Here is a 19542-nt window from a genome sequence, read left to right as displayed (position 1 = left end):
TAGATCGCCCCGGCATGAACCCGAACTGGTTGTCTGAAATAGACACCGTCCTTCGCACTATCATTTCTACCACTCTCTCCCAAACTTTCATGGTATGACTTAGTAATTTAATACCCCTATAGTTGTTACAGATCTGGATATCGCCTTTGTTCTTATACAACGGGACCATTGTACTCCACCTCCACTCTTCGGGCATCCTATTAGTCTTGGATATAACATTAAGCAACTTAGTAAGCCATTCCAAACCTGTTCTATCCATACACCTCCAAAGTTCAACCGGAATTTCATCTGGTCTGGTAGCTCTGCCCCTTCTCATCTTGCGCATTACCTCCATGACCTCATCGACCTCAATGTCCCGACAATCACTTAGTTCATGGGGGCTGTCGGCGTTCCTCAATTCACCTAGTACAATATCCTGATCCCCTTCCTCATTTAGAAGTTTATGAAAGTAGGTCTGCCATCTCCTCTTAATCTGGTCATCCCCCAACAAAACTTTGTCGTCCTCATCTTTTATGCACCTCACTTGGTCCAAATCCTGAGCCGTCCTCTCTCTCACCTTAGCGAGTCGGAGTAACTTCTTCTCCCCGCCTTTGTTCCCTAGTTCCTCATACAAACAAGCAAAAGTTGTCGTCTTTGCCTCCGTCACTGCCATCTTTGCCTCCTTCCTAGCTACCTTATATCTCGCAATGTTCGCTCTCTTCTCCTCCTTTCCAGTGCTCCCCACTAACCGCAGGTAAGCCACCTTCTTCGCTTCCACTTTACCTTGTACAACTGCATTCCACTACCAGTCTCCTTTGTGGCCACCGGTGCGGCCTGAAGATACCCCTAACACCTCTCTTGCCTCCTTCCTTATATAGTCCGCCGTCGTCGACCACATAGTGTTTGCGTCCCCACTACTTCTCCAAGCTCCCATTGCCGACAACCTTCCTTCCAACTCCTGGGCTTTAACCTTAGTCAAGGCGCCCCACCTAATCCTCGGGCGGCCTCGTACTGACCTCTTGTTTCCTTCTTATCATAATACTAACGTCCATCACCAAGAGCCTATGTTGCATTGCAAGGGTCTCACCTGGGATAACTTTGCAATCCTCGCACAACCTTCTGTCGCATCTCCTGAGGAGGAGATAGTCAGTTTGAGTCTTCACCACCGAACTTTGGTAAGTAACCAAATGCTCCTCTCGCTTCGGAAAACTCGAGTTTACAATCACTAGATCGAATGCCTTGGCAAAATTCAGCAGTGAGGTGCCCCCTCCGTTCCGTTCCCCGAAACCAAAGCCGCCATGCACCTCAGTATAACCACCTGCAGACGACCCAATATGACCATTGAAATCCCCTCCTATGAATAACCTCTCAGAAGGCGGAATACTACGAACAATGTCATCCAACCCTTCCCAAAAATGCCTTTTAATCTCCTCATCACAACCTACTTGCGGTGCGTACGCGCTAACGACGTTTAAAGTACACTCACCCACCACCAATTTAATAGTCATTAGTCTATCATTCACACGCCTGACCTCTACCACCGACTCCCTAAGATGGCTATCTACTAGGATACCCACTCCATTCTTACCCCTCACGACTCCAGAGTACCACAACTTATACCCATCCGCGTTTCTCGCCCTCGATCCGACCCACCTAGTCTCCTGGACACACGCTATATTAATCTTCCTCTTCTGAAGGATCTTCGCCAACTCTATAGACTTACTCGTTAGCGAACCTATGTTCCATGACCCGATTCTCAACCTATAGGCTCCCTTTCCCCCTCTACCTCCCCTGCCTCCCGACCCACCCCCTGACCCCGGGCCCACTCTTTGCCCCACACTCTGCCCCACCTGAGGACATGCCTTTAATCTATCATCCCAGACTGCCGCCACTACACCTACGACAGATCTACAAAGACTCGCTAGTGCACAACGGACAACAAATCAAACTAGAAGGAAACAAGTGATTACCTGTACACCTATTGAATGATTTAACTATTGTGATATAAAGTAACATCAATTTAGCTAACACCAAAAGGAAAATAGTAGAACGGGAGGTACCAATTCTCGAGAACCAAACCTGTGTTGATTTGCAGCCCTCGATATACTTGCAAGCTCACGCACCGCTTCCCACTGCCCTTTGCTGACGCTCGTCCAGGTTGCTCTCCTTTGCTAGTGCTCGTGCTCCCAACTTGTCTCCAACAACTTCGTGTACAAATCCAGATATTGTTGATCATGGTAATGCCCGTAAGCCGAATTCTGATTAGTTGGGAGATTTTGAGTTAGCACTGTTGATCCGTTCGCAGGCGTTGAAGTCCCCTCTATTATCTTATGTTCTTACTATTCAGTCTTCCAGACAATATTATATTTTGTTCAGATTTTGTATTTTGTATTCTATAGAGCTCATGCACTCGGCGACACCAGATTTTCAGATGGATTCATTTGTATTAACATTTTAACTTCAGATATTTATACCATTACACTTTTTGATACTATTCCTTATCATTATTGAAGTTTATTTTCACATATTTATTGTTGGCTTGCCTAACAAGAGGTGTTAGGTGCCATCACGGTTCCAAAGGAATTTTTGGGTCGTGACATCTAGCATTTAATTGGAGGCATTTAATCAACATTCTGCTAGAACATTTTAACTTTTATTCTAGTAGCTATACAATAAACATTAAAGGTCTGAGATGTAAACTCACCAGCATTATCAAGACGAATTGTCTTAATTGCATAATTTGGAAATTATACTTTTAACCTTATTATGTGGGCCAACAATCTCGCAAATGCCATTTTATGAGTTGACAATAAGCACGCATGCGACCATCTTGTAGATGCATCAATAAGGACCACAAAATACTTGAATATTCCACATGGAGGGTGTATAGGCCTACATATGTCACCTTGTATACGTTCTAGAAATGCAGGGCATTTAATCCCAACATGTAAGGACCCAATAGGTTATTTTGAATGCTAACTTTCTGTTTTGTGTTTTGAGACTTCTTATAACTCAATTTGATGATTTGTGACTTGCGTGCGTAATCCTTGTCAATTTTCGAAAAGTTTATATATGAAGTTTTGTAAAAAAAGAAAGTGATTTTTGACTTTTAAAATGACTAGAGTTGGCCACGCTCAATGTCTTTGGTAAACGACCTCGAATCCGTATTTTGCCAATTTCGGTAGGTTCCTATGATGGTTTTGCACTTGTACGCATGTTCGGTTGGGGTCTCGGATGACCCGAGACCGTTTCAGCGTATTATGTGAAAAGTTGGAAAGATGAGTTTTGAACTTGAAAATCTTGAATTTTAATAATCGATTCTTGATTTTAGATGTTATATATGTGATTTGATCTTGCGAGCAAGTTTGCATGGTCCCGGGTGATCCGAAGTTTTTTTTTAATTTATTTTTTAAATTCTAAAAATATTTTATTGTTATAGGTTGGGCCCAAAGTGTAATAAGTGAGACATTAAAGTCTAAAGATAAAGTCTCAACTTCCCTTCACTTTATAATTAACCCAAATCCCATTTAAGCATTCATTAAGCAAGAAGGTCAATCTTATAATAATTAAAATTTGAAGATTAATTTGCAATTCTAAGTTTAAAAATGGGTCAGGCGGCCAAGGGTAAATACTTATCCACACCGGGTGTTTACACCAAACTATATTAACTCACTATAGTTAATTAATTTAATTAGATGAGAATACATGTAATTTACTATGGTTAAATGATTGAAATTCATATACAAGACACATGTCATATATCTATTGATTTGGTATAAATATCCGATGCGGGTAAGTTTTTACCAGTCGCCAAGAGCCCCGGTAGCTACGTCTTAATCTTGAAGTAATTGGTGTCGAGGATATATTAGATTATACTAATAATATAATAATGTTTTACACTATAAATTCAATCGTAAATCAGCTTCTAAACTTAGCAGCCCCTGCACGTAAGTGATAATGTTTTATAAACATTTCGTTGTCCAATAATAATAACCCAAAGTTGTAGGCAACTTCAAGACGACATGCAAACAACAAAGAAGAGCAAAACCAGACAAAGTAAAGCTGTAACCAATAACCAAATCCCAAATTTCATTAAACAAATCCACCCCACAACTCAATGACTGTACGTTCTCATACATATCTATAAACATCCAAAGAATCAACAAATTGTTCACCTGAACACTAACATTTCATCAACAGCAAACATTAAACTATTGATTCTTTTTGTTTTTTTCCCCTTAAATTTCACAACTTTGTCTTCGCTCATATCTTTATCTGGGTGAACAAACAAGAAAACCCCTTGGAATTTTGCCATAAAAAATGGGGGAAAAGTTCAAAGCTTCAGCAGTTTCAGAGCTAACAATCCCACCTCGAGCCCCTAATTTTGAAGCATTTTTTGGCGGTGGAAATATGCCCTATTTTAGCCCAGGTCCAATGACACTTGTCTCCAGCTTCTTCTCGGAATCCGAATACCCGTCTTTCTCCCAGCTTCTTGCTGGAGCTATGGCTTCTCCACTAGCAAAACCACCGACTCTTTTCCCTGAAAATTCAACCGGAGAAGAGAATTGTAAAGAGGGGAATCAGAAGAATTTAGGGTATAAGCAGAATCAACCCATGAGTTTAATGTTGGCTCAAAATTCTCCTTTGTTTATGATTCCCACTGGTCTTACTCCTTCTGGATTGCTTAATTCACCTGGGTTTCTTTCCCCTCTTCAGGTAATTGACTTTACTGTTCATTTTCCAGAAGATAATCAAATATACTTCTTTGTTTGGTTCTGGAAAAAGCTTTAAAGCATGATTTTGGGGTTCTTGAAAATAGTGATTTTGTAACTTCATTAATTCAACTACATAATAAGTTTCTACTTCTGGAAAAGTGCGCTAGCTTTTAGTCAAAGGTGTAGTTTCGCAAGAGTCTTATATGTGAACTAAAAAAAGGGCAGCCCGGTCCACTAAGCTCCCGCGCACGGGAAAGGACCGGGCCACAAGGGTATTGTACGCAGTCTTGTATTTCTGCAAGAGGCTGTTTCTATGGCTCGAACCCGTGACGTCCTGGTCACATGACAACTTTATTAGTTACGCCAAGGCACCCCTTCAACTCTTATATGTGAACTACGAGCTAGAAATCACATGTCGAAGCTTTTCTTTTGGTTTGCACAAAGTTTGGGATTTGACCTTTAGTACAACAAAAGCTTCTATTTTGATTAATTTTAATATATACCTGAAGGGGAATAACATAATTATGAAGACATCCAACAAGTGGGCGTTTTCTTATTAAGAATGACTATTCCTACATAGGTGAGCATGAGATGAGAGTTAACTTGGTGAATGAGGATTGAGGATTCATATAACCGACCCAAACTTATTAGGGATTGAGGCCTAGTTGATGTTTTTGTTGTTATTCGTGCATAAGTGACAAAGAGTTTGTCACAGGGACAGATTGAGCTTTTAAGTTTGTGGGTGCGGAGTACCACTAATAGGTGATGATGGGTGCTGACTTGGCATATATGTTATAAAAAGTTTTCAACTTATATATATTTCGAGCCAGATAATGCCCGCACCCACAATGATGAATTCATGACTGTTTGTAATTGTTAGTGTTCCACATTATTTCAGGGAATAAATTGTTGTTTCCTCATATGGTCTTGGACTCTTGGATAATTCTGGCCTCATGAGTTAAACTTTTGTGGTTGAATTAGGCCGAAGAACCATTTGTTATCCGAGTCAGACTCATCCTCATTCTTGGTTTCCCAATGTTGGACCTCCATAATATATTCTCCATGCATAAGATGTCTAGCCGGCGGTGGTAAGTGTCCCATATTGGTTAAGGGAATGAGTTGTTGTCTCCTTATATGGTTTTGAGCAATTCTCACCTCAGAGTTATTTTTTGGAATGAGTTAGACCCTTGATCCATATTCTTAATAATAATAGTTAAACGAAGTTGTCGATCATAGTGGCATCAGGCTGTTACTTATAGACTTATTCTACTTCCCCTTGTAGAGTCCTTTTGGAATGTCACACCAGCAGGCCCTAGCACACGTCACAGCGCAGGCAGCATTATCCCAGTCTTACTTACAAACCCAAGCTGAGTATCATTTCTCCTCGCAAGGGACATCAGCTCAAGTATTAGGAATTGAAACGTCGACCGAGCCATCAGAATGTTCTTTACAACCTCAATTAGATGCTGTGCCGTCAGACCAGCAGACCAAGAAAATTGAACTGCCACTGGTTTCTCAATCTGAGGACAAGCCATCTTTTGCTTCTGTCGATAGACCAGCTTGTGATGGTTACAACTGGAGGAAGTATGGACAGAAGATGGTTAAAGCAAGTGAATGTCCTCGGAGCTACTATAAATGCACACATCTCAAGTGTCCTGTCAAGAAGAAGGTCGAGCTATCCATTGATGGTCACATAACTGAGATCACATATAAAGGCCATCACAACCATGAACTTCCTCAACCAAGCAAACGCAGAAGAGATAGTTGTGCTCAGGATGGTTCAGATTGCTCCAAAGCTAAACCTGAAAGCGAAATGCTGAGTGGGACCGAAGTCAACGGCTTAAATGGTGCTCTCCCTGGTCGTTCTGGACAAGTGTCTACTGAAATGGCATCTGGACTTCTTCTCTCTAATGAATGTGATAAAATTGAGGACACTGCAACAGCAGCAGAAGAGGGACATGATGATGAACCAAATGTGAAGAGAATGTAAGCTCTTTTGTCATAAGGAACCTCTTTTTGAAAATGAACAAAGGAAAATGTAATTGAAACGAATATGCATCTGATACAAGTAACCATGATGCAGGAAGACAGCTGTTGAGGCTCCTAATCTCGCTTCATCACATAAAGCAGTATCAGAATCCAAGATTGTTGTGCAGACAAGGAGTGAAGTAGACATTTTGGATGACGGGTTCAAGTGGCGAAAATATGGGCAGAAAGTGGTGAAGGGGAATCATCATCCGAGGTACTTTTACTTACTCTATGTATCTTAACTGTGACCTTTTGAATACATTAGTCGTTCTGCTGCATCCATCTTTGCTTGGACTACCCTTTAGTTGTCTAAAGGAGTGGTGTTTACTTGTGTCCTGCTTTTTGTCCTATGTCCAGGATATTCCACTTGAATAAATCCCTAGGCATTTGGTGAATGCAAAACAAATAATCCAGAAATCTACTAAGTCCAAGTCAAATTCTTGAATGTAGTATTAAGCGCCAATAAATATTCTTGCTCCCTACTCTGGCTAGTGCCTTGTGATTTTGCATTGAGTGATGAGTATCTTTGTTCAGGATAACTTCTCTTGGACATTGTTCCTGCAGTTTCAAGCCGTAAGAAATCTTCTTCTTCAATAAAAATATATAAATTAATTGAAATAGGAAATATTGTATTCTTATGGAAGTTGTAGGAGCAAATCTTTCATCTTGGATTCTATTTTGGTCTATTTTACACGTCATCTTTCATTATGTCTGAGCAAAATATTCTCAGCCTCCTAAAGTATTGCTTTGGACATTAGAGAGAGAGGGGGAGGAGGAGGACGAGGCGTGAATTGGGCCCTGTTCCAAATTAGCTTCTCTCTTCTTTTGCCGCTGCACCTTATTGTTGTTTTGTTTGTCTCAATGAATCCAGTTGGCATCAAGAGAGCCCTCCTAAAGTTGTGGTTTGGACTTTAATGAGAAAAAGGTTAAAAAAAAAAAAAAAGAGGAGAAAGGAATAAGGTCCGTAGTGGACTCTGGTCTCCTTCAAATTACCAGGCTCTTCACATCTCATTTTCTGATACTGGTATGATAGATGACAAAAGAGCGTTGTTCCACTTTAGCTTCTCTTTTCTTTTGCCAATGTCACTTTATTATTGTTTTGTTTGTCCCAAGTTGCTCTTAGAATCTTTCTTCAATGAATCCATTTGGGATCAAGAGTTCGTAACGAGAAAAGAATTAGAATCCCGTCTGAACAGTTGCTTGTTCTTAAATCTTTTGGAGTATGATTCTCATGTTTACGGCTGAAATATGCGTCTTCTCCCTGTGCTGGTCCTTACTTTTAATTCCTTCTCTTAAGTTGCATGACATTCAGTCTTGGATCTGCATGCAGGAGTTATTATCGCTGCACATATCCTGGATGCAATGTCCGCAAACATGTCGAAAGGGCTTCAGCAGATCCAAAAGCTGTCATAACAACATATGAAGGCAAACACAATCACGATATTCCCATTGCTAGAAACAGAAGTCATAGCACAGCCCAAGATAGTACTCGCCAGTTGAACGAGCAAGACGTTGCAACTTGGAGGCCTTCACTTCATGAAAATGTTGCTTTTCATAACAACAATGAAATACCAGTGTGTAGGCAGCTGAAAGAGGAACAGATTGCAGCATAAGTTGCATTACTACAAGGGAAAGGGTGAAACAAGTATACATTTGCTGCTGCCATCAAGATTAAATCTTTATTGAAAACCTCATACTGATTCGATGTATAATGTTTGTAAATCTTATGGCTACTTGCGCAAGATGTCTATATATTGTTAAACAGTTAAAGGTGCTCAAATAGTTTGTTCACAGTAGTTTGAAACTTCTGGAGCTAGCTTCAAAAACTAATGGCCTATGAACTTTTCTGAAAACAGGAATATAGATTTACGAACTTGGAAATATTAGCTGGGATTTAAAAAGTAAGTGGGAATGCATGGCCCCAATTAATACAGTTATTTTACTTCATTGATTAATGAACAACCTGTAGAATTGAGAGCAGTTCTTATTATCAACAACTCAGAAACCCGTAACACGGGGTAGCCAGTTTTCGGACTGATCATTCAGAAATAGTCAGTGTTTGCAAAGTCATTGAAAAATAGTCATTATTTTGCTACAACACGGAAAGTTCCAAAATAATATACTGGAGATCGGTGCCCCTGTGTATGGACTTCCAGCATAGTGCTGGAACTCCAACACGTAGAAAGTTCCAGTATAATATACTCCAATCTCCAGTATATTATGCTGGACCGGTATATTATATTGGAACTCCAGTATATTATTTATACAATATCTCCAGTATAATATATTGGAGTTCCAGTATACTTATGTTGGAACTCCAGTATAATATGCTGGAGTTTCAGTATATTATATTGGAGTATTTTTCCGAATTTTGAATAGTGTTTTCGTCCAAATTATCTTTACATGAAAAATTGCTAAATTTCGATTACTTTTGAGACTGTGGCTATTTTTGAATGATCACTTGTAAATCTGGCTATTTTTGAATTTCTCCCGGGAGGTAGCCCCCTGCTAAAGCAACTAATAGTCCTTCCCATTTTATACGATTGTGTTTGACCTGACATGGAATTTACAAAATAAAGGAGGACTTGATATATAATTAACGAAATACACATAGGCCAAATTCACTTGAATCATTAAAAATTAAATGAAAGGGGGGGTAAGAGTTTCACATGCCACTTCTCATTTTTTTCATCCTTATAAAAAAAACAGTTTTTATGTTAAATGGGACCCTAAAGCTAAAGTCATCGGGGGTAAAGTAGAATGTTAAGATAAAGTAGTTTCCAAATACATAATTTTTGTTTTGAAATAGATACAAAAAAGTGACATATAATATGAAACCGACTCAGCGGTAACGCAAACAAAAGCATATCTTGAGTATTAGCTGATAAATACAAAGTACCATTAAGAAACTTAATTAATATTCAAACTATATCATTTAATAAGTGTTTAACTATAATAAAAGTCGAATAATGTGTTTACTTCCTATGCCTCCTACTTCGATCCATCAATGAAGAGAGATGATTAAAAAGTATGGAGGGATGAACGGACCTTCCATTATTACTTAGAGGTTCGAAGCGAACCTCACGGAATAGAGGAACTCTTAGTAGGAAACATTTTCACATTTAGTTAGGGCGGATATGAAACCGTTAACAAAAACAAAAAGGAAAAAAAAATTGGGAAAAGGATACAGGCAAACCGAGCCGGAAAATCGCACTAAACCGAAAAACCAAACCAAATCGATTAAAAAACCCGACTAGGTTTGGTATTGAGTAAAAAAACTCGAACCAAACCGACATATAAATATGCAATTTTTTATTTATATTTTTAAGACTTTATAATGATTTTTCTTTAGAAAATATAGAAATATTTGAGATCCTCTCATGTATTAACCTTGAAAGCGTAAATTAACGAAAAATTATTGTTAGACGACTAAGAAAATAACTATCATGTGTTACTAAAAAAATTCTTCCATTAGAATATTTTAATAGATCATGTTTGTCAAATTTTTCCATATTTACTAAACATATATTCACTTATCAAAGCTTTATATATAATTTTAATAAAGTAAGATTAATATACATGTAACAAAAAAAATTCGAAACCCCGAAAAACCCGACAAAATCGAACCAATTCAAACCGATATAATTGATTTGGTTTTGATAGAAACCGAACCAACCCGATCCATGTACACCTCTAGGGATACTATAAAAGCTAGTAAAATCCAAAAGGGAAAAGGTCCTATTTTGTCCCTCTATTATGATATATAGTTTATATTGTCCCCGATATATTTTTCGTCCTGATCCAATCTTTAATGAACTGTTTAAAATTGCCCTCAATCCTAATATTCCTCTATTGTGGCATCGCACCCCTTTATTAATTAGCCCATATCAGCTGCCAAGTCATCTAAGTCCCACCCAAGTAATACTCATGTTTTCCAATGATAAAAACATAATTTCTCAAATACAATCATGCAATAAAATCTCTGACATCACTCAATTTCATGCCTTAATGGTCAAAACTATGGCCGTCCAACGGGACGGGCCATTCCGTCCCATCCCGATCCCGTCCTGTCTTGTCCCGCTTCAAGTTAAATGGGATGGGCCAATGTTAAACGGGACACGGGATAGGACGGAACGACCATTTCGTCCCGTTTGTCCCGTCCCGTCCCGCATCCCTTCCCGCCAGATTTTTTTTTAAAAAACTAGCCGTTGGGCAACGGCTTAAATTGCAAAAATAGCCGTTGCCAACGGTCCAACACAGCCCCTACCCCCCCCCCCCCAAAACACCCCTACCCCCAAACTTTTAATATAACCCCTAAGTTTATTAAATTACACTTTGACCCTATTTTCTACTATAAATACCCCCATTCTTCTTCATTTTTTCCCACAAAAAATCAATCTTCTCTCTCAAATCTCTTACATTCTAATATTCTATCTATATTCTATATTATTCTCTCAATTTTGTTACCATCAAGTATCAACTATCAAGTATCAAGTGATAACTTTCAAGTATTTGGGCAAATTTTTTGGAGCAACTTTCAAGCTTCAAATTAATTCGTTAAGTATTTGGAGCAATATTTTGGGCAATTTCTTCAAGTTTCAATATTTAATCACGGTGCACTCGTTCCATCTCCTAATTTTAATATATAATTTTTGCGTATCATTTTAGTGCTTGATTTTTGTGTTTACTTTACGTGTTATATTTTTGTATTTCATTTGTGTGTTTAATATTTGTGTTAGCTTTTTTTAATTTAATTTCGTATTTAAATTATGGTACCTAAAAATGTATTTGGCATTTTTAAGAAAAGTAGTAAAAAAAATAGTAAAGGTGAAAGTAGTAGTAATCCTAATCCTAACCCTTCTCCTCGATCTAGAATTAGAAAACATATTGATGAAATGACTCACCACTAGGAGCGATGACGGCATGGAGCTCATGGAACATCAATCAACATTGCCAATTCCAGCAGAATGTCCGAGAGAATTGATAAGTTACAAAGAAGCTATATAGGAGCTTACAAATATTAGTATGATAATTTGTAATTGGCTACTAAGAGACCTAGTTCAAAGAGAATCCTTCCTAGAAGGTGGCTGCGTAGATTAGGTGCTCTTTGTATTTGAGATTTGAAAATTCTATTAATAAAATAAAAGACTCTAAGCGTTGAATTTTATTTATGAATTGTCTTAGTTACTTAATAGTTAATACTTTGAAATTATATTAAATAAATTATAACTCTATTATAAATTTATAATTACTAGAATATTTCATTACAAGTCTTTTGTTTTAATATTTTATAATTCTTTACTTAGTTTTCTAATTTTCATTTTAACATAGTAACATTTAAGTTTATTAAATAAGTCAAAAATCTAGCCGTTGCAAACTTTAAAAACATAGTAATTTTCAAAAAACTAGACGTTTTTTTTAAAAAAAAAACTTAAGGCCCACGAACCCGTCCCATCCCGTCCCACCCCGTTTGTTAGCGGGACGGGATGGGACGAACGTTTCGTCCCGTCCCGCTTAAATGTCGTCCCATCCCGTCTCGTTAATTTGGTCCCGTCCCGTCCCGTTGGATAGCCATGGTCAAAACTGGTCAAGACCCAATTCCTTTTACACTAAGCAAACTTTTAGCATGTTCAATCCACTATACAGATTACGTAGCTTCAATTTTCAAATACATAAAAAACCAAATCTTTAAATGTATAATACCATGCTTCATAGCTATTCAATTAGTGATGACCCACAAAAGAATCTTGTGTTTTGCAATTACGCGAGGAAACAAAATTTAATTCTTGATCAATTTGCTTTTACTTCTGGACTTAGATCTTGTATATGGACTGGTGAAGCTATTCAGTTGTTTTGAGGTCTGAGTTTGATTTGTTTCTTGATTTGAGGAATACCTTTTTGAACCTTTATTGTGTTTGTGGAAGAATCTCAATTTTCAACTGTTTGATGAATTTTCAGAGACGGATTTGGTTTTCTTGGAACACTTTGATGGGTGGTATCTTTGTGTGCATAATCATTCTGTTGTTTTCGGTTTGTTTGTAGAATTGCATTGGGATGGTGTTTCTGCTAGTGTGATACAATCTAGGGAGAATCACATCTCAAAAGCTAGCTATTAAGATAGGAGAGTCCAAGGCTATATAAACCCCATATTAGTACTTTGTAGTACCGATGTGGGACTCAAGTCTCATTCCTAACAATAGATCGTAACAAACCATCATGCTCCGTATCCGTCGTACTCGACGGCTGTGTGCTAGACATTTCTAGCCCCAGGCGAACACTGCAATATCGGCGTCACCATCCGAGGCACGGTGGGCACAAAGGGTGGTGGGTGACTCTGACACCATTCATACAACCTAGGAAGAACCATACCCAAAAGATAGCTATTGAGGAGGGAGAATCCAAGGCTATATAAGCTCCACATGAGCACTTTGTAGTACCGGTTTGTTTGTAGAATTGCATTGGGATGGTGTTTCTCCTAGTGCCGCGATTATGTTGTGTGTTTCGTCTGCGATTGGTGAGGTGAAGATTGCCTTGGTAGGGGATCCCCTGCATGGGTGGGACCTGCTGACCTGGCAGCTGATATAAACAAATTAATAGAAGGGTTCGATGCCACTGAATTGAGGGCAACTATAAATATTTTATTAATGGTGAAGATAGATCCGGATGAAAAGTATAACTAAGGGCAAATGTAAACCATATGCTATAGCGGCAAATGTGTACCTTTTCCCAATCCAAAAACAGTAAAAAGCATGACGAGGAATAACAAACTTTAACGGCTACATGTCACCTATGGCGCCAATCCATTCTCTCTCTCTCCCTCTCCATGCAATGAGTCAAATTTCTGGCTATAACCAATGTTTTAAAAAGAAAAAAAGATGACAAATGTTGAACCCATAAACACAACCAAAAATACCCTCTTCTTTTGGAAAAATCCTCTTTCCTCCACATATCTCGCCGTTTCTCATAGGGTCATCAAATCTTTGACCCTCCCAAAATGTGCTGCTTCCCTAAAAATAGCTCAATTTTTTTTTTTTAATTTTTGGAACAACAATCTTTTACAACCAAGATTCAATAATGAGCTAATGTAGGGACTTCAATTTTGATCCTTATTTTTCTCTCTTCCCCCCTCCCCCTGTGTGTGATCCTTTTTTCCCATAAGAGTTTTTATTCCTTTGATGGGGGGACATGGGTTGTGTCAGCTCCAAGCAGGCCACGGCCCATTCCCCGCCACACCACAATTACGATTCCTCCTCTATAAAAACTGCTGTTATTAACAGAAATGGAGAAGTTATTAAAGATCCCAATTTGCAGCATGTTAATAAGAGGGGATTTGGCCCTCTGGAGAAGATTAAAGAGGAACCCGAGAAGGAGAAGGCAGAATCTTTAATTCGAAGGAATTCCTCGAATTGTAGGGGTTCCAAGAAAGGGAGCAATGAAAAAAAGGCTAATTTTAGTATCAAATTTGGAAGGTTAACAGAAGGAGAACATTTGGCTGCTGGTTGGCCCGTGTGGCTCACTGCCGTCGCGTCTGACGCTATTGAGGGTTGGCTGCCCCTTAGATCAGACGCGTTCGAGAGGTTAGAAAAGGTAATTAATGTCCCGTTTAATCAGACCCGGATCCAGAATTTAAATTTGATGGAGTTCAATATTTAGGTTCAAACTTTATGGGTTCATAATTTAATATTTGTTGAAGTTTTAGTGATTTTCATGTATATATCTACATTTCGTGGCTGAAATAATGAGTTCCCTTGAACCATGCATTATATGCTCCATCCGCCTCCGCGGCCTCGATTAGATGGAATACGGTTTTGTTGGTTCAATGAAAAACACAGCTGGAAATGGAATGTTTGAAATGGAACAAATGATATTGAAGAATTATGTAGTTGATTCCAACTAGTTTGTATTGAGGTGTAGTAATGATGTTGATTATTGTAATGAAAACACAGTTTCTTGTGGAGAAAAACCTTGCATTATCTATGGTACAATTTTTCTGATCCTCAAAATGGATACCGTGTTTTAAAAATTGGTGTATCTTTCTAATGTCATTCCATACCATGATACCAACAGGATGAGCTACATATAATTGACTTTCTAATTATTTTAATCTCGAGCTGATAATGTTTTTGGTTGGTTTATTTATCTCCACATTCTTATGGCTATTTCTTTTATTATCTTGTTAGTGTCCTACTTATTTATATTTTCAAATTTGACAACATATTTAGGCCTTGACCGCCTAATGCATTGAGACACTGACACTAGGACAGGCTATTTCAGTTGTATATCATCATTTAATGACTGCAAAATATTTTTCTTCTTACAAATAGTTTGTTCTGCCTTCTACATTTGTAGATTGGACAAGGTACATACAGCAGTGTTTATCGTGCACGTGACATCGAGACTGGTAAAATGGTTGCCCTGAAGAAGGTGAAATTTGACAATTTCCAGCCAGATAGTGTCAGATTTATGGCCCGAGAAATAACAATTCTTCGCAAACTTGACCATCCAAATATCATGAAGCTGATTGGAATAATCACTTCTCGGTTATCATGCTGCATATACCTTGTTTTTGAATACATGGAACATGACCTCTCTGGACTGTTGTCATGTCCTGACATCAAGTTCACTGATTTACAGGTTTGTTAATATTTAAGCTATGACTCTCTAGTCTCTACCATTAAATTTGGTGTTAAGGTCACTGTTTGAATTTCTTGACTTGCAAAAAGGAAAAGAACATCTCAAATTTTTGTTTCTTTTTTTGGATGGAAGTAGATCAAATGCTATATGCGGCAGCTGCTGAGTGGACTAGAGCATTGTCATTCTCGAGGTATAATGCACCGAGATATTAAAACATCCAATGTTTTGATAAACAATGAAGGAATTCTAAAGATAGCAGATTTTGGTCTTGCAAATTTCCTTAGTGCTAGGCACAAGCAACCACTAACCAGCCGCGTAGTTACATTATGGTATCGACCTCCTGAACTTCTGCTGGGATCCACAAATTATGGGCTAACGGTGGATTTGTGGAGTGCTGGTTGTGTTTTTGCAGAACTATTTTTCGGGAGGCCTCTCCTGAAAGGGAGGACTGAGGTATGTGGTTTTAGAAGTTTAGAATTGCTTTTGATAACATTTCCTACTAGGAGATCAATGAATAAAGTCTTGAAAATGATGGTTTGCTTGTATGTTAATCCTATGCCAAGTAACCTTGTGATGTTACTGATTTTAGTCAATTATGAAAAAGTTTGGTTCTCTACTTTTTGCAGGTTGAACAATTGCACAAAATATTCAAACTCTGTGGTTCTCCATCTGACGAATACTGGAGAAAGTCTAAACTTCCACTTGCAACAATTTTTAAACCCCAACATCCTTATGAGAGTACACTTCGAGATAGATGTAAAGAATTACCAAAAACTGCTGTCAACCTTATAGAAAAACTTCTTTCAATTGACCCTCACAGACGTGGAACTGCTTCATCTGCTATTGATTCTGAGGTAAGTCTTCATTCAGATAGCAGTACGTGAATCTTTTTCTCATTGAAAATTTTCATTTTTACTCAAAAATCTCCTTCTTTTGTTTTTTCCCTTGGCACTACTGAAGACTGAGTGTCCTCGAGCTATCTCAGTTTTTTGTGGATGTCCTGTTTCCAAATTCAACACAATTCTCCCAACATGCTAATATTTTGGTTCAACATTTGTCGTATACCTTTCTGCAGTATTTCAATACAAAACCTTACGCTTGTGATCCATCAAGCTTGCCTAAGTACCCCCCAAACAAGGAAATTGATGCAAAGTTCCGAGAAGAAGCACGGAGGTGAATTCCTTTCTTCTTTGTCCTTCACAGAAAGTGTTTTCTGCTTGTAGTTCCTCAAATTGTCGGCTTGTCATCTGGATGGTACAGATATACTAATGTAGTAAAAGCCAACAAACTTAATCTGCATGCATTTGTATGCACAAAAAGAAAGATGATTCTTCGCTGTTCCTTCACTGGTTCGAGTACTAGTTCAACATTATAGCTTAAACATATCTATTTCATCCATCTCCAACTGCTTAATTTGGAGAAACTCCACTCCTATGATTTTGCACTTATCTTCCCCTCAGTTTAGAAGCTTAATCTGATCTGCAACCTCTTACATTTTCAGAAAGAAGGCCAGTTCCACAATGAAAGCATCTGGAGCTTCAAGAGATTCAAGAAAGGTGCAAAAAGATCTTCAAAAATCGAGCAACTTCGGCATAGTGGCCTCAACTGAGGTCTTTGTCCAGTCTCTCATACAGATACATTGCATATTGATGGTACATTGACACGCTTCCTTTTTATTTATGAAGGAATCTGAAGTCAATATCCACAATGGTCGTAGAAACAATGGTGATAGTGGTCATATTTCTAAGGGAAAAGGAGCTACCGTGGCACGTATATCAATGAAGCCATCTTATGATACAGTGTCAGAGGTTTCTCAGACGACCGAAGAATCTCAGGGCGAAAGCATTCGATCTGTCCCTGCTCAAATGGCAGCGTCAAGTGGGGTTACCTGGGCGAAAAAGAGAAAGCAAGATTCTGCAGCCACAAGGCCACATCCACAGGCCAATTCAAGAAGTCAAAAGTTGATTGCCTTTGACCTTTCCAATGTACTGCATGCTGCAGATACCTCGGATTTAAACATGCAAGGTAGTTATGACTTTTCGAGCAGGATCAACACCGAAGACAGAGGCCACAACAATGACGCCACGCATTCTATTGGCAGGCAATATACTCACGAGTCTCAAGAATTGTCAGAGGTTAGTATTCTCGATCTATTATACAATAACAACAACGACTACACCTTAGTTCCAAACAAGTTAGGGTCGGTATGTGTATCCTTAGAGATGTTATTGCATTTCAAAAGGCAAGTCTTTATTAGCAACAGAAGTCAGTCTGTGAACTCCGCTGGTTGAGGGCCTTCTGAAACAGGAGGATTGGACCTACGATGAACCTTTCCTTCTAACTGGAGTAACTTAAATATCATGTAATGCAATAAAAGTTTAAATTTTTTTGCTGCTGCTGCCATGTTACTTGTGAAACCTGGTATTCGTAAAGGCCCACAAGTAGCAATATTACAGAATATCTGTGTTGGAGATAAAGCTGTATATCTTTCTAAATGAAACAGGACTACAATGACAAACAAAGAAGGGTTGGGTTCTCAGGACCATTGATACAACAGAGGAGTGATGCAAAGCGCGATAATCAAACTCGCCAAGATGGTCGCAGATCCCGGTTTTATAGAGGTAAAGACATTCTATATCTGGTAGTTTCTCTTTCTCACTGCAGAAAATCCATAAAGAACCATTGCTATTTTATAGAAACCTCAGCCAAATTTGGTTTCTTCTGTAGATTTATAATGAGAATGAGCTAGAAGTGCATCCTGCATCCCTTAGCCAGTGAAGTGACTCGGGAGAACTTTTTGTTGATCGAGAAAGAAAATCAAAGTCTGTTAAGCAATGTGGCCTTTTCGTTTCATTTTTGCCCTGGCCACTCTATTTATGAATTGGCCTCGGTGAACTCTGACCCTTGCGACTTTATTTTTTTTCTGGCAAATCATTTGGGAAACTAGTAAAGAGATCGTGCAGACAAAGACATTGACTGGTGAAAGAGATACTCCTACTAGTTTTTATACCAAATATGATGGAATCGCCAGAATCTTGATGCTGAATCCTGAAAGTGGTTGGCAGAATTGGAATTTGATAATATGCTGGAGAATCGCAACATGTATCCCCTGAACCTTTTTTCCTTCCATTTCTTGATTAGTGTCTAGGCTTCCCTCATTGTAACTGGAAAATATGTACACACACACATATGTTCCATTAGTTCACATGTTTATATATTATATACTACAAATTCCAATATTCCACCATCCTTTGTGTCTTTGATAATTTGTGTATATATCTATTCGGATACAATTGATTATACGGAAGAATGTCGATAGAGGATGGGACAGAAAGAGATATGATCCGTTATCACAAACCAAATGAGTTACTTTGATCTACAAAGGTTCCAACCTGGTAGAAGAATTTGCCATTGCAATACGGCGTTATGCCTTAAAGAAGGCTCTTGATAATACCATAGATGTTGGAATATTTTGACTTGAAAGTTGTTATACTCTTGTATGTACATACAAGTGACATCACATGTTAATGATTTACATATAATCCATTGTAGGCGTTTTTTTACGCTATCAGACCATTTAAAAGGTAATTGCAACTAATCATAACAAGTGGAATTAATTAGTAACTTAAAGAAAAGATAAGTTGCCTTCTATTCTATAGAAGGTTAAATTACGCGGATAGTATAAAAATATCATTGCACTATTTAGTGGATATAATTTAAATCCTTACGTATAACAAAGAGAGTAGAACTTTGAATGATGTTTATTCTCACATTCAAAAGTGTGAAAACACGTCAGAGATGCTTAAGGCTGTAATGGAAGTAAGTAGAATACATGCTCTATCGACAAGGGTTGAGTTTGCTAATGAGCGTGAAGTTGTGAAATATTGAATCTGTCAATTTACACCATGAACGAGTGAATTGTCACTCGACTAAGCTCCATTGAAGAGCTCTAGAAGCTTCGCGTGAGAAAGAGGAAGAAGACCGATTTCAGAAATGAGAAAATGAACTACTTTTGTATTGTTATGTAACAGTGTATATGTACACATTAGTACAGGACAAAATTAACTAACTCTAACTGACAGCTAAGCTGAGCCACTAATTAACACAAACCAACACTAACTAACTGTAACTAATTGTACAACACGTAAAGCTAAAGGTACAAGGTATAAAAGCATGAAACATAAAT

At 38.3% G+C, this 19542-nt stretch overlaps 2 protein-coding genes across 3 annotated transcripts; both read left to right on the top strand.

Moving 5' to 3' along the window:
* Window positions 1–3985: 3985 nt before the first annotated feature.
* On the top strand, window positions 3986–8518 carry LOC104219168 (probable WRKY transcription factor 4). Its single transcript, XM_009769804.2, has 4 exons — window positions 3986–4695; window positions 5977–6680; window positions 6778–6936; window positions 8053–8518. Exons 1-4 carry the CDS (start codon window positions 4300–4302, stop codon window positions 8333–8335), a joined length of 1542 nt encoding a protein of 513 aa, XP_009768106.1. The 5' UTR covers window positions 3986–4299; the 3' UTR covers window positions 8336–8518.
* Window positions 8519–13501: 4983 nt separating this feature from the next.
* LOC104219167 (protein IMPAIRED IN BABA-INDUCED STERILITY 1-like) lies at window positions 13502–18603 on the top strand. Of its 2 annotated transcripts, none has more exons than XM_009769802.2 (9): window positions 13502–14309; window positions 15072–15356; window positions 15492–15809; window positions 15983–16210; window positions 16432–16529; window positions 16858–16912; window positions 17042–17491; window positions 17860–17977; window positions 18084–18603. In XM_009769802.2, the coding sequence occupies exons 1-9, from the start codon at window positions 13908–13910 to the stop codon at window positions 18089–18091; spliced, it is 1962 nt and encodes a 653-aa protein (XP_009768104.1). In that variant the 5' UTR covers window positions 13502–13907; the 3' UTR covers window positions 18092–18603. The 2 variants fall into 2 exon arrangements, with proteins under 2 accessions (XP_009768104.1, XP_009768103.1); XM_009769801.2 differs by having other exon boundaries at window positions 13503–14309; window positions 16858–16966.
* Window positions 18604–19542: the final 939 nt, after the last annotated feature.

This window comes from Nicotiana sylvestris, chromosome 9, assembly GCF_000393655.2.
Source record: "Nicotiana sylvestris chromosome 9, ASM39365v2, whole genome shotgun sequence".
Lineage (NCBI taxonomy): Eukaryota > Viridiplantae > Streptophyta > Magnoliopsida > Solanales > Solanaceae > Nicotiana > Nicotiana sylvestris.
Note: the sequence above shows the minus strand (reverse complement) of the source record. Positions and strands in the feature narration are given on the sequence as shown.